The sequence below is a fragment of the Anarhichas minor genome, unplaced genomic scaffold (assembly GCF_050575085.1).
Source record: "Anarhichas minor isolate MPS153535 unplaced genomic scaffold, ASM5057508v1 ptg000058l, whole genome shotgun sequence".
NCBI classification, from domain to species: Eukaryota; Metazoa; Chordata; class Actinopteri; order Perciformes; family Anarhichadidae; genus Anarhichas; species Anarhichas minor.
Window position 1 is genome coordinate 12,215,949 of NW_027466504.1, and position 14,651 is coordinate 12,230,599.

Below are 14,651 nucleotides of genomic sequence, written 5' to 3' on the forward strand. Positions count from 1 at the left end.
AGTTCAGTGAATATATTAGTAAGTACTTTAGTGTAGTCATTTGTGATGATACCAGACACTCAAACACAAATACATATGTATGTATTTGTGTGTGTATATATTTATATTTATATATTTAGATAGATAACGATGCATTGTTAAAATACTTGGAAAAATAAAATATTCCAAAAAAGATAGATAACGAGATAATGTTATATATAAATGTCCAAAATTAAAGCTCTCAAGACATTATTGCCATCTGAATATTTAAAGGACACATTTAATTTCATTTATTTATACTAAACAAATAGTTGGACTAAATGAATGCCATATTATTTCCGACAGCCCCTGAAGGCACCATAACGTACCAAGAAAAAGCGAGAGCGTAACCTGTGGGAGGCGGGGTGAGGGGCACGTTCAATGATTAGACCAGAAAGATACGATTCAATACAGTGGTACTTTTATTGAGCGTAAAACAGACATTTATTCATACGCTTACACATTGATTTTATTCCAGCGTTTGTGTCAGGTGAGTTAACTCGTTGGGTTTACGCTTGCAGCATAACAAGCTAATGCTATCATTTGAGCTAACGTTAGCTGTTAGCTGCAGGACACTGACGGAGTGGCTGACTTCCGATACCCGAGAATGAGAGCTAGCTGACGTTAGCTATGTAGCTAACCTAATCTAGTTAACGTTACATACCGAGTGGTGTGTCAGCCTTTTCATATTGTGAATTAAATTAGTTTTGTTGAAGGAAACGAATCTGTGGTACAAACACGTCGCTTCATGTGTTGACAGAGGAACTAGCTACTTGCTAGCTTCCTTACAAGTAGCCTGGTTCTACAAGCTAATGGTAGCTAATCGTGTTTGTTAACGTTAGCTGTTGAACACTGCTCGTGATCATGGTACCGTTATCATGACCTACTACGCTAATGGTTTGAACCTTCACTACAGGGTTAACACTTGCTGGCACGTACACAGTAACCATAAACCTGCTGCAGAAGCTCTTAGATGTATAAATGAACTACTTTCAGAGACTGCGGCTTGTGTTTACTTAACGCTTTTGACCTGGGTTAAACTTAACTGTGTTAACTGACACAAAATATAATATAACAAGCTGTGTAACGTCGGTATAATGAACTGTTAGTTTAAAAGCGAAACTTTCAAACAAACAGAGCATTTCCTTATTCTTGCTTTGCTAACAAAGATGCAGTTAAGTTCTGTAATACTAGAGTTTTCAACGAAATATCTATATGCACCCCTTGCAAAGTCAAACAAGGCTCAGTGAAAATGCGTTTAAAATACAGTTTCTACCCATTTTATATCATTAAAAAAAAAAAAAAATTTTGAGGTGTGTATATATAATATTTTGTAATAGTTTGTCCACTCCATTTGAGGATAGACTAAATGTTAGATTTACCTCCCAGTATAATGCAATACAATAAAAAACTACAGTGTTTAAGACCGTAAAGCTTTGAGCATCCAGTTAATAAACATGAAAACCTTCATGAAAGTATGATTTATTGTGTGAGACTGCTTTCGTTTTAGCTTGGTTTACCAAACACTGTGTGTACTGCTGCTGACATTTACAGCGACGGTCTGACCACAGGGCTAAAGGTGCCCTGAGTACATATTGTTGTATAAATATTTCAGTATGCTTATGTTTTTTTTTTTTTTCAATGCCTGTAGGTCAGTACTTGCAAGGATGACGATGCCGCACGTAGGGGCAATATTTGGAGCAATAGCGGGAGTGATGGCCATCATGTTGCACTCCTCCATTCACAAGATAGAAGAAGGACACCTTGCTGTTTACTACAGGTATCAAAACACTATCAATTACACTTCACTGGTCCCAAGGTTAGACCTTGAGGGAATTGTATTTAACTTCCCGACTACAACATAATAAATGGGACGTAACGGAAATATAAGGCCTTAATTGTTGACTGTGTTCACGAGTTGGACAGAGCAGAGATACCCTGTGATTTAATGCAAAGATTTTCAACTACACCCTCATACTTTTCTGTTACACCTGAATAAACAACTTTAAGTCCTTTTTTCTTTTTCTCCCCCCTCTATACATATCGTCAGTAGTTCATCTAATGTTAAGAAGTCAGACCAAATAATTTGTTTGTATTTGTTTTAGGGGTGGGGCATTGCTGACGTCTCCCAACGGTCCCGGATATCACATTATGCTGCCTTTCATTACCACTTACAGATCAGTGCAGGTAAACGTACCTCTCAGCCCGGGAACTTTGGCCCGTTAGCAGCGGCCTGTGCAATGTAGGAGTCAACCAGAAGGTGCTGATGCATAAAAACCAGAATGGGATCTTCTATAAATACATCAGCTGCAGCGTGCAAACAGTTGCCATTCAACCACGGTGGCTTTATTTTACACCAAGTTAATGCACGCTTGTTGTGCTGTTAAATATGCATAGAATTTAATCTTTTTAATGATAATAAGTAGAATTATAATAACATTGTTTTAGGGTTCATGTCACTGAGATATTTTTGATCAACCTTCAAGTTTCTTTTAGCTAACATATTATAGTAATTACAATAGTATTCAGGTTGTAGCCTTTACTTGTTCATTTATTTGGCAGCACAACAGCAACTGGTTGTTTTTGTTTGTTTGTTTTTACCATTAACTCTAAAATCCATTGAAAATCACATTTAAATCGATGCTCGCCTTCGTTTGCATGAAAGGCGAAATTCCAGGAAATATTGTATATAATAATGTATGTATTATTGACACAGCTTAACCTAAAACAAGCACGCACTACTTTATCTACTAGTTTGTTTTTTATAAACTAGTAACAGGAAACTTGAAAAAAAATGCTCATGTTAAATCCCACAACATGTTTATAAACGGCCTGTGTTGTTGGAGAATAATCTTTTTTATTATTATTATCAGATTATGTGATCGTTATTTAAATTCTGTGTTTCAGACCACTCTCCAAACTGATGAGATCAAGAATGTGCCTTGTGGAACGAGGTAACACCGAGCGTATTGATGATCAATTCATGAACATCATTACGTATGAAACATTAAGATTAACATTGGTCTTTTCTTTACAGCGGGGGTGTGATGATCTATTTTGACAGAATAGAAGTTGTCAACATGCTGGTCCCTTTAGCAGGTACAACATGTTCCATCATTTTCATCGCTAAGCTTCCTCATTTGATTGACCGCTGCCAGCTGCTACAACAACAGTTGCCTTTGTTTGTTTATTTGCAGTGGTGGAAATTGTGAGGAACTACACGGCTGACTATGACAAAACCCTAATATTCAACAAGATTCACCATGAACTCAATCAGTTCTGCAGTGTGCACACACTACAGGAGGTCTACATTGAGTTATTTGGTGAGTACGCTTTAGCTGCTGTGGCAATAGAGAATATATCTGTCTGTTTTAACAGACGGCATTGCTTCGTTTTAATGCTACACATAAATGGCAACTAGGGGTGCTGTGCTGTGTGTTCTGTTTGAATACACAACATGTTGTGTATTCAAACAGCGGCTGTGTTTTGCCTTGCAGACATTATAGACGAGAACCTGAGGACGGCTTTGCAGAAAGATCTTATTGCTATGGCGCCGGGACTTACAATTCAGGTATTTAAACACACACCATCGTACACACTCCTTATCAGTAACACACATCTCGCAATTTACGCTGCGGACCTTCTCGATGCGATTGCTGCTCTCTGTCACAGTGAAGGAAAGAACGTAGACCGAGATTACATCGTAGTATTTGCAGTAGTCTCCTAATAAACACGGCAGTGGTTTAGGTGATGGCACGAGGAGACGGCGAGGCTGTTTGTTCAAAACCAAAATGTTTTGTCTCTTCTCCCGACTGGCTTCAGGAAGAGTTTGATTGACAGATGGTTCATCCAATCACCTGCCAAGTAGTATTGTTTTTTTAAGTGCCTGCCCTTTTCAATGGTGGGTCAGGTTTCAAGAAAGCTGCCGTCCTCGTGAAAACATCCACATCAGAGTTGAAATCATAAACTTACCAACCTTCCACCAATATTGTTCATCAGCAAAAAATGTAATCTAATTCTGTGAAGAAGGCAACAAGTACTAGAAGCAGTGTAGGGCGGGTCTCCACATAATGTGGGTTGGGGGAAAAAAATCAATTCAACTCTCTTAAATAACAGGTCGCACCAACTATAAAGCCAGCTTGAGCTGTAAGCCAATATACTCTCTGGTACTGTTGTTTTTTTAATGACATCGGGTAAAATATAAACATGTCGCCCAAAAGACACGCATTGAAACGCAACCATCACATGACGGTAGACCAATTCTATCTTGAAAACTAACCGCTCTCTGTAAAATATGTTGATTGATTGAAGGTACATTTATTTTTCTCTTTTTTTTCTTCTGCATGGTTTCAACATCCCGATGAAGGCGGTCCGTGTTACCAAGCCGAAGATCCCCGAATCTATCAGGAGGAACTTTGAACTCATGTGAGTTTGTAAATCTGTACTTGGTAGCGCAGTCTTAGTGCACGTTTCACATTCTGTTACCCACCCACTCAAGTCAAGGAACGCCACACATGAAATACAATAATTGCGAGAACCTTTTTTTTTGTGTATGCAGGGAAGCGGAGAAGACTCGTCTGTTAGTAACGGCTCAGACTCAGAGGGTGGTGGAGAAGGAAGCCGAGACCGAAAGAAAGAGGGCCATTATTGGTAAATGTGCTGCTGTTTTACTGTAAATCAGCCAGCCAGGCTTTCATTTGCATGACGGTCGTCACAATTTTAGCAGTTTCCCCCTTTTTAGCGTTTCGTGTGTAACCCCGCATCTGTTAACACTCGCATGTTTTTCTGTCCCACAGAGGCTCAGAAAGTGGCCCAGGTAGCAGAGATCCATTTCCAACAGAAGGTGATGGAGAAAGAGACGGAGAAGAGGATCTCTGAAATAGAGGGTGAGAATCCCCTGAGATGGATTTGTGTATTCCTGTTTGCGGAGGCGACTGGTGAACTGGTCCGTCGTGTGTCTGTCTCATTCAACGCTGTCTCTTTGTTTCAGACTCGGCCTTTTTGGCGAGGGAGAAGGCCAGAGCTGATGCTGAGTATTACACTGCTTCAAAGTTTGCTGACGCAAACACGGTAAAAAAACAAACGCACACATACAACATCTAATGGCTTTCAGATAGAGTTACACTATTGGGAAGTATATTTGTGGAAGCTACAATATAATCAATGTAAGGTATAAGTATATGGGTTACTCTGATGAATTACAGAAAGGGGACCTACCATGTCATGATTGATTAGTCGTTGTCCCCCGAGCTGAGCCCTTAATGTACTCGTCTCATGGTCAGTGTAGTGACTATGTGGCTGTTCTAGTGTGCTGTCACACCTCGGCTCTTTTCTCTGAATGTTGTTAAAAGCCAGCAGCACTGTTACGTTCACGTTTAGCCGTGCTGTACATTGTCACATTGAAACACAGCAGTTCTAAAATCAGGTTGCATCACACACACAAGGAGAAACTTCACAGATGTTCTTTTCAATAATCTCAAACATGCACACACGACGAGATTTTAAAATAATGGCTCATCCCACACTACAGGATATTATTAAGATGATCTTGTTGCTTATATATCAAACATGTTTGTGCTTATCGGCTGCAAACGGTTCTAAAGGAGTCCAGTATTCTGATGAGCTCTGATAATGAGCCAGCTTCAATCTAATCCTCGCGTGCTGTTGTCTTTCTTCTAAATCTCCACAGATGAAGTTGACCCCAGAGTACATGGAGCTGATGAAGTACCAGGCCATAGCCGCCAACAGTAAGATCTACTTTGGCCAGGACATCCCCAACATGTTCGTAGAGGGAAGCAACAGCCCCCCGAAGTCTGTGCGCTCCCTTCATCAAGCGGACTTTCTGAAAACAAAGGAGGGGCAATGAGTCCACCGCTGTGCTTCTGCAAAGGCCAGGAGGACCCGACGGGGACTTGTGTTGTCTGTGAGGTGGGGAGCACTGCACTGAAGATGATGGGTGGGATAGCGTCGCAGCTAGTTTGATGAATAACACACTTCAGTCTTAAATTTAAATGGCAAAGAAAGGGTGTGAAAATTTAAGGACAAGCAGAAGTGAGAGCGAGGGAAGGCGAGATAAAAGGGAAAACAATTTTTTACCTTCCACTCTTTTGAGGAAGTCAAGTTTTAGGAATAAGAATGATGCCATAGTTAAAAATCACAACAATAATAAATGCTTATGCCTGGGAAGGCGACAGCAAGTTGTCGCCCTAATGTACACTGGCTTGCAATCAGTGCGGTGTTTAACTTTGCTGCGTTTTATTTAGTTTATTGTATGCAAGGCGAGGGATGGAAAATGATTTTTGAGAATTCATTTCTGGTTGAGCTGAACTGGAAGCTAACAGGTGACACTAATTAATGAAATGCAGTTTGGTTTGTGTAAGTGTGTGTCGTGAGCAGGTCGTCTCTGTGCTATCTTCTCTTACACTAAACCACGAGTTCTCTCAACATGAATGAATGTGAGGACCTCTAATTAAACGCTGCTTGTGGATGAACATAAAATAGTTATGAACATTTTACATTTGTCATTTACAGCATTTCCTGTTGGCTGAAATCATACAGACATGAAAACTGATCTGTGAAAGTTTTATTTTTAAAGGATAGCTTTGTAGAAACAAGTGGCCTGACTTTGTTAAAATGTCCCCGAATTGGCATATAGTTGCATAGAATCCTCCAGATACTTAAGTGTTCTCAGTTGATATAGTAAATATACAGTGGTGTCAGAGTGGTAGTAATGTGGTTTCTTTCCTGTTAGCTTGGCGGTAGTTTGCTGTTAGTTGTAGTGAAGACTTGAGATGATGCACTAAGACCTGCTGTGGCATTTACTGTGAGAGAGAGAAAAGCTCTTTTAAGTTGATTAACAATTAAAAGTGAATTAATATGGGAGCGTATCAATAAAGCAGTTGTGTGATAGTGCCACAGGAGGAAGTGGTGGGTTGTATTTCTTGTGAAGAAGGAAGTAAATCTTCCTCCATCTGGTTTTCATTATCGGGGCATGCTTGTGGAAATGTGTAGTGGCTTGATTCAGATGATTAGTAGTGCCTGCATTTGTCTGCCAACTCTGCTCTACAGCTTATTCACATGTGAGGAAATGTAAATTCTCAGGAAATTTACTTTTATTTTTAACAAAAAGCTGCTCAGTGTTGGACGGAGCTTACACCCTCAAAAGTTTAAACATTGACAATTGTGCAAGAAAAACAGTTAAACATCTGGTGGAACGAGAAAGTAACGTTTTGATTTGAAGATGTGACACCTGAGACATTATTACGAGCATGTCGGTCTGTCAAAGTATAAATGTTACAGACAAAATCTCCTTTCTATGGTCAATGTTTACATTTTTCTGTAATGCAAGAATTAATAGGCTGCAAAGTGTTTCAGTCTCTGCTGAACGAGATCATTTTAATGGCAACACAAGCAGCACACAGTTCCTAGTTCCAGTATTAACTTACTCTCAAGTGAGGATTAGTTTAATCTCTGATCAGTTTTGTGTGGCGATATGAGTCCCAGCGTTGCTCTGTTAAAAGATGAATGTTGACAGAGCTTTGGCTTCAATAAGATGCAAGTTGGTGCTAGTTTTTATTCTCCGTTTTGATGCTTTTGGATTTTGTTCAGCTCTCTTATATAGTACTTCCACTTTTCAGAATGCAAGCCTTAAAATATAATGGGTTTCCCCAGACTTAAAGATTCAGTGATTCCTCTAAACTAAACCGCTCCATTTGAACTTAACTGTGAGACTTCTTCAAGAGCTTGGACGTACACACTGAACTGTACTGAACATCACAGACTTTATCTGAGAAAGACTGAACCAGCAGTGGACTAACTACTCGTGTTCGGCCGATGTTGTGATGTGTACTTGACCTGTGAGTGGCGGTTAAAGGCTGCGTTCTGCATTTGCTTTGGTGGTGGGTTTAAATAAAGATGCAAAAGTATGAATCAATGATTTTTTTGTTTTTATTGGGGGTCAATGAAATTTTGTACAATCTGTGAAATTCAAACATTGTCTCCTTGTTCTAAAAGGTTTATATGCAAAAATGTTTTCAAGTTTTGACAATGTTCTTATGTAAAATAAAACCTATTTTGGTACCTCTCTTCTCCAGCAGCGCTGCTTTGTGTGTGTGTGGGTGTGGATGTTGTGCATTACACGTGGATGCCAGCAGGAGGAAAGCTAACACCGTGCTAAACACTAAACGCTCTGCTTAAATCACAGACACATTTTTACCGAGTGGCGATCAAAGTACAAATGAGACGAGTTTAACTGAGCATAAGCACTGAAGTATGGGCTCAGTTGGATACGGAGCGGGCAATATGTTGAGAGAAATGTAGAGCTATGCAAAGACTGCAAGAGAAAAATAAAGCTTGTGCACAAATGAAATCAGCTGAGAGGTTACACAATGACTGAGGAACACATTGCTGATATGTGCACAGATCAGAAGAAGAGAACTAAAGTGAAACTCAAAGTTCCCATATTCTGTGGGACACCTAAACTCCACATACTGAAGTTACAAGTTTGGATTTTCTGGTTTTCACTGTAGGGAATACAAAATCTCAAGCTCAAAATCTTGTCATTTATTCCACCAAATATTTCAGTTAAGTAAGAATTCATACCATGTGCATGTGTTGGCTAGTCACTTATTTAGATGGCTGGGTGGTTGTGGCGACACAAGGATGATTCAGTGAACGTTTACTGAATATACACACACAATCCCTGTTGTTCTAACACACATAATGTGTTTGTCTGAAGAGTCTGTAAAATGGTCATCCCAAGAGTCTCTAAACCTCAAGTCCGGCCCTCAAGCAAGGCCAGTCAGCTGTTCACAAAGGCTTTCCAGGAAGCAGTCATAGTGTGTGAGTGTGTATGCGTGTGACCACTGCCTGAATAACCATATGATGGATAGCTTCCTCTTATGACCTCTCAGTCCTTACAGATCCTGTCACAGACAAACCATCAGTCTTTCTTTTCCGAAACAACTGACCCCCAGATCTGTTTTTTCCTGAATTTGTGAGAAATATATGATCACAAAGCATGCGTTTGTGAGTGTAAATAATCTTCACTCATCCTCATCTTATTTACTTAACTGAAGAGTTGTGTTTTTGTGGATGTCTGGGCTCATTTTAATGGTCTGATTTGGTGCCAGCGGGTGCAAAGCCAGCGGGATTAAAGCCCCTCCCTTCCCAGGAGGTGGTGTCGAGGTCACGTTTGCTGCTTCCTGGATCAGCCAGCGCTTCACCTTCCTTCCTTTTGTCCCTGATCATCAGATCCTGCATGATCCTTCTAGCCTTGACTCCTCCCTGGATCTGTCCCTCCCCAGAATACGAGGGTGTGGTTCCCCATCTCCGAGTGAAGGCCTCTGAATCTGAATCTACTCCCTGAACAGCAGAATACGATTCATCAGCAGCAGTCAGAGTCATCATCAGTAGCTGCTCTGCTCTGCAGCTTTCTCTCACATTCCTATCCTATGTGTGTGTTGTTGGTGCACAACACACACTCATAAATAACATTAGCGTTGCTATTTCTCAGCACTTTTCTCCTCTACATTTCTGTGGTGACCCTCAGGATGGATTTTGCAGTCATTTCACGAGTCAGCTAAAAAGGCTCTAAACCTAATTCTGTGTTGCATGATATGTGTCATTTAGGAATGTTTTGATCAACCTATTTGTGCTTTGTTCTTGTTTATTCTCCTGTTGGGAATTATGAATCAACCTTTAAAGGGGCAGTACAACATATTTACATATAAAGGTCAGAGTAGGCTTCACTCAGCCTGTACAACATCTGTATTATGTCTTCTTTAGCTCTGGATGGGGCTTTGTTCTGAGAAAATATCTTACCTTGAGTTAAGGCCTGGTCTCACCATGTAAAACTGTTTTTCTTAAATAGGTGAAGGGGTCTGTGTGTGAACTTTTAGTCCTACATTTTCCCACAATTGACCAGTAGAAAGCTGCCTTGACAGTGCTGACCTTTGAAGGGACATGGTCCAAAATGGAGGAAGCTGTCTTAGCTGATAAGCTGTGTCTCACCATCCACTTTTATTAAAGTACTCTATTGGAGTATAAGCTGCTCCACAAAAGAGGAATGGTTTGAGGCAGTTAGAAGACAGGAGTCAATGGTGTCTTCTGAATATACTAGAATAAAGGGCCCAGTACAGAATAAACAGAAAGAAGCTTGGGGAGCTGTTCTGAGTGACTAACATGCCGGTGGTTAGCTTGCCAACTAGTTGTTCACTAACTCGCCACCTCGCTTGGAGTGATGAAAAACATGTGAGATTTGTACCTCGGTGTTATATTGCTGTAAAGCCTGATAATGGTGATTGATTAGGTGGTATGAAGACGATCAGCACGACAGAGCTCAGTCACAGCAGCAGGCAGCTGAAGAAGATCAGCAGATCCTGATACAGCTCAGCAGGACGCCAGTCTCTTGTTGTTCTACACCAACAGAGGGGGCAGCATCAAAGACTACGCAGGGACAGACAAACGCTGACGGACAACATGGAGCAATTCGGCCAACCCCATCTCACTGGCATGACCTGGTACTTCAGAAAGGGAAGTGAGCTTTATATTTCAATAGACAGATCACAGGCTGTGATGCGTGTCAGCTGTGGTTTACTATATTTGGTCATCTGCATGTATTCTGGAAATGGTGCTTGAAACAGTGGAAAATTAAGTCATTGATAACCGCAGTCTATCTTTGACCAAACGTCACACTTGTGAAGTGACGGGAACAAGAGTTGCATAGGAAATGAATGATGTAATTTTAGACTTGGCCAGTGATCGAGTGGCAGACGGTCATAGTGTATAAACACCGCATATCATTTTGTTTGGTTCATTTCATCTCCGCTGATTTGCTACGCTCTGTCATGTTAAAAAAGACAATTTGGAATGTTAAAGAGGTTAGTTGATTTATTGAGCACTTTGAGGTCAGAGGTCATGGCTGTGTAAAGGCACAGAAGGTCAGAGATGACGGTCGACACATAAACAATTGAAAATCACATTCTACACACTCCTCACAAAGAAACAACTATCAACAACTCAGATTCTCATAAACCATTTATAGTAGATTCTCATTTGCTAAGATTTAAACACAAAGACGTAATATGCGATATCTGCAAAAATATCTGCAAATTAGATACATCCTCTTGAAACCTACACTTTTCATGTTAGCGTTTATTTCCTTTTGCTTTGTATGTCTCCAGATGCCGCATTAGATCTTCAATACGCATGTCCTTCAAGTGAACCAGGTGCTCTAACCTGTTCACTTTCATCTGCAGGATCTACACACACACACACACACACACACACACACACACACACACACACACACACACACACACACATGCAAAAGTTAAACTAGGTGAGGTTAATTTCTAAAACTGTGAATAATCTCACTGATGAACACTTCCTCAAGTAGCAAAAGGAGATGTTACACATCTGTGTCATTATTCTTTCCTAACATGCAGATGTGGCCACAGGCGGAGAAGAAAAAAAGTTATATCCGCTGAACAGATACTGACTCACTGACCACTGCTGACACAGCTTATGACGCTTATGTATCACACATCTAAATGTCTCTCTCTCTCTCACACACACACACACACACACACACACACACACACACACACACACACACACACACACCTGCAACAATATTACATTTATGACAAAGCGCTTCCTCTACAGGAAATAAAACGGAAGACGACTTTGTTTGCAAATGTTCTAACAGTCATCCGAGTGTTTCCAGGATTGGTGTGTGTGTGTGTGTGTGTGTGTGTTAGTGTGTGTGTGTGTGTGTGTACCTCCACAGTCTCCTGCAAAGCCATGACAGCTTGCTCTTTTTCATGCAGGAGTAGTCGTAAAGTAGGGTCCATGTCTGGGTAAAACTGCGCTGTGTGCTGCGGTTTACTATACAATAAAAAAGCAGAAGACACATTAATATTAGGAGCACTGCTTTTGATTCATTTAAGTCATATTAAAAGCAACATTTTTTGGTTATACCCTTTTTTTATTCTGCTCTTTTCATCTTTTATCGTCTCTCCGGCCATCTGAGCCACACGTATCTCTTCAGGCTGACGAATTTCTGAAGACAACAAAACAAAACTATAACATTTGTCCAACTATAATGTGAACACAACATGGTAACTAAAAACTCTGCAGTTGTTAGAAACCTTAAAGGACTCATCCAATAAATCTTACGGACACAACTAGGGCAAAGGGAGGAGGATGGGAGGCAGATAGGCGATGACCGTAAGCAGAAAGAGGGAGAAGACAGGGAAGTAAGATTAGAAGGTGGAGAAAAGAGAAAAATGAGGAGGTCTTTAAGTCCTGCAGTGCTGAGCTCAATCTAGTGATAAAGGCCATCTGGTGATGTTGCGAGCTGATATGAGGACCTGGGCTGTGTGTTTGATAGCGGATGGGGAGTAGATGGAAGAGGAAAGAGCAAAGGGAGGAGGCACTGGCCTGAGGTCAGCTTTACAGGGTAGTTTCAGGGACAGATGAGGTGTGGGAAATGGAAAAAAGACATGTCACCGATTCACTCCCTAAAGGTGGTGGCATTCTCTAATCTGTCCTGTCTGATGCTGTTAAATGTAGGTATGTCTGTGTCTCTGTGTGGTCGCTGCTATCTGTGGGAAAGATTAGCATTAACACAGAGATGTGAGCAGGACACAAATGCTGACAATAATAGGACAGGCTGGAGAGGGAAGGAAGTTGAGAAGATCTTGGAAATAATATGATTCCAGAGGCAGAATCAGCCTTCACATCAGTCACCAAACAGTCCTCTCGGACACAAAATAACACCTCAGTGTGTCTTGAATATGCTGATTTTGTGTTTGTCATCTGACCAGTAGATACAGCACTATTAAAATAGTCTAAAATTACCGCTGTGCTAAAAAAAAGACACATTTAAGACTGTGCAGCTTCAGTAAAGGTTACAGACTGACTGTGTCAGCTATTACACTTCACAAATGACACATAAGGAAAATATCATGCACGAGGCGTGCGGTCAAAACTCGGTCATAACATTCTTGTTAATTCAGCAGTCTATGTTTCCATAACCTATTTGAATTCCCTATTCCACTGACAGGATCTTCTTGTTGTAAGTTCTGCAGAAATCTTAACGTCCTGTGATGTAACGTAATGTCAAATATGGCAATAGACATGTCGGTCGGAGGATAAAGTTGTTACAAATGTGTGGATCGAGGTTTCGTGTACATTCAATCACACAATAACTACCTGTGTGAGGTTTCTCCTGGTCTCCGGTGTCATAGTATTCCAAATCCTGAGTTCAGAGGAAAAATGTGTTCAGTGGTTACTTTTCTAGCAACAATGGAAGACAGAGGACCACAGTAACTATTTATTTTGTAATTAGCCTTCACATATAGAGGAGAAGGGACTTATGCTATGTATGTCTCTGAGCACACACACACATAGACATACAGTACACACATCTGTAGCGTGCTCCAGTTTCTTGTCTATCTTCTCCCTGAGGGCGCTCAGTACAGGCTCTATCACTCCTGCAGTGCTCAGCACAATCCTCTTCACTGTGTCCTCAGGCACGTGAAAGTTCAGCTTGGAAAACACCTTCCTGTTCACAGAAAAAACACACACAGATGTTTCAAATAAAAATAATGAATAACCAATAAAATACTTCCAGCAGGTTTAACCTATGATAATGCCCGGTGATGATAAATGCAAAAGGTGCCAATTTGTTTACAGTGAAGAGCCATAAACTCTGGCTGGCTATGTGCCACATCACTGGCCTGGGAGAGGATGAGTGGGTGTGGGTTGGATTGGTTCTCATGACCAGATGCAGAGGCCCTCGGTAGTGCTCAACAGAAGTTCTGCCTCAGTGTTTGTAACATTTTACCCAAAAGCACAACACAATTTACTGTTATTCGGATGAAGTGATATCAATTGCGACACCGACTGTTGTGTTGAGTGTGTTTGTGTAAGAATGTTCTGGAGCGATGTGGACATATTGACAAAGTCAGATTGTGAAAATGTGAATATTTCCTACTCAGGGGGCAGTGGCTGTGTGGCCTTCATGCAGACACCTTCCTTCCTTTTCACAACCTATATGGTATTGCCGTATTTTGGTTTTTCCGAATTAACGGTAAAACAGATGACTAAAACGTACACGGACCAATAATACATACAAATGATGATTATGATGTCTTGCCTGTTGAGAAGGTTCCAGTTACTGAGCTTCTGCTGTGTGGAGTTTGTTGCAGTATAGTTGTGCAGGTCAACAAGCTTTGGGAAGAAATATTTGACAACCTCTGCAGCCATCACTGCAGAGGGTTCATCAGAGACGCGGAGTCAGCTCAAGTAAATACATAAACAAACACACATGGAAGCTGGTAAACGAAACAGGTCATATTACTCCTGCTGCTTCACCTCCTGCTAGCAAAGCCAAACGCTAACTTATACCTCCGTCGCTGAAGTCTCTCGTGATGTGTCTCTTGGGCCGGGACAGAGATATTTTGTCTATCCATGCGTACAGATGCTGCAGTTCATCTTCGTTCAGTTCTCGGTCCATTATTCTTCAAGCGACATGTGTTTTCTCAAAGACCCAAACTGCTCAACTGAGTTAGCTATTAGCTTGTTAGCTTCACTTGACAACAGGTTGTTGTTTATGGCGTTGTTAG

At 40.9% G+C, this 14,651-nt stretch overlaps 2 protein-coding genes across 2 annotated transcripts; one reads left to right on the plus strand and one right to left on the minus strand.

Moving 5' to 3' along the window:
- The first annotated feature begins 356 nt into the window (after positions 1-356).
- Positions 357-8,097, plus strand: erlin1 (ER lipid raft associated 1). Its single transcript, XM_076076767.1, has 12 exons — positions 357-508; positions 1,670-1,798; positions 2,124-2,205; positions 2,926-2,972; positions 3,056-3,117; positions 3,216-3,341; positions 3,516-3,589; positions 4,385-4,443; positions 4,577-4,668; positions 4,815-4,904; positions 5,009-5,088; positions 5,708-8,097. Exons 2-12 carry the CDS (start codon positions 1,686-1,688, stop codon positions 5,882-5,884), a joined length of 1,002 nt encoding a protein of 333 aa, XP_075932882.1. The 5' UTR covers positions 357-508; positions 1,670-1,685; the 3' UTR covers positions 5,885-8,097.
- Positions 8,098-11,165: 3,068 nt separating this feature from the next.
- On the minus strand, positions 11,166-14,542 carry spef1 (sperm flagellar 1). The gene is made up of 7 exons (XM_076076587.1): positions 14,434-14,542; positions 14,183-14,294; positions 13,441-13,588; positions 13,237-13,282; positions 12,001-12,082; positions 11,802-11,907; positions 11,166-11,279 (listed from the first exon to the last, which is right to left on the minus strand). The coding sequence occupies exons 1-7, from the start codon at positions 14,540-14,542 to the stop codon at positions 11,166-11,168; spliced, it is 717 nt and encodes a 238-aa protein (XP_075932702.1).
- Positions 14,543-14,651: the final 109 nt, after the last annotated feature.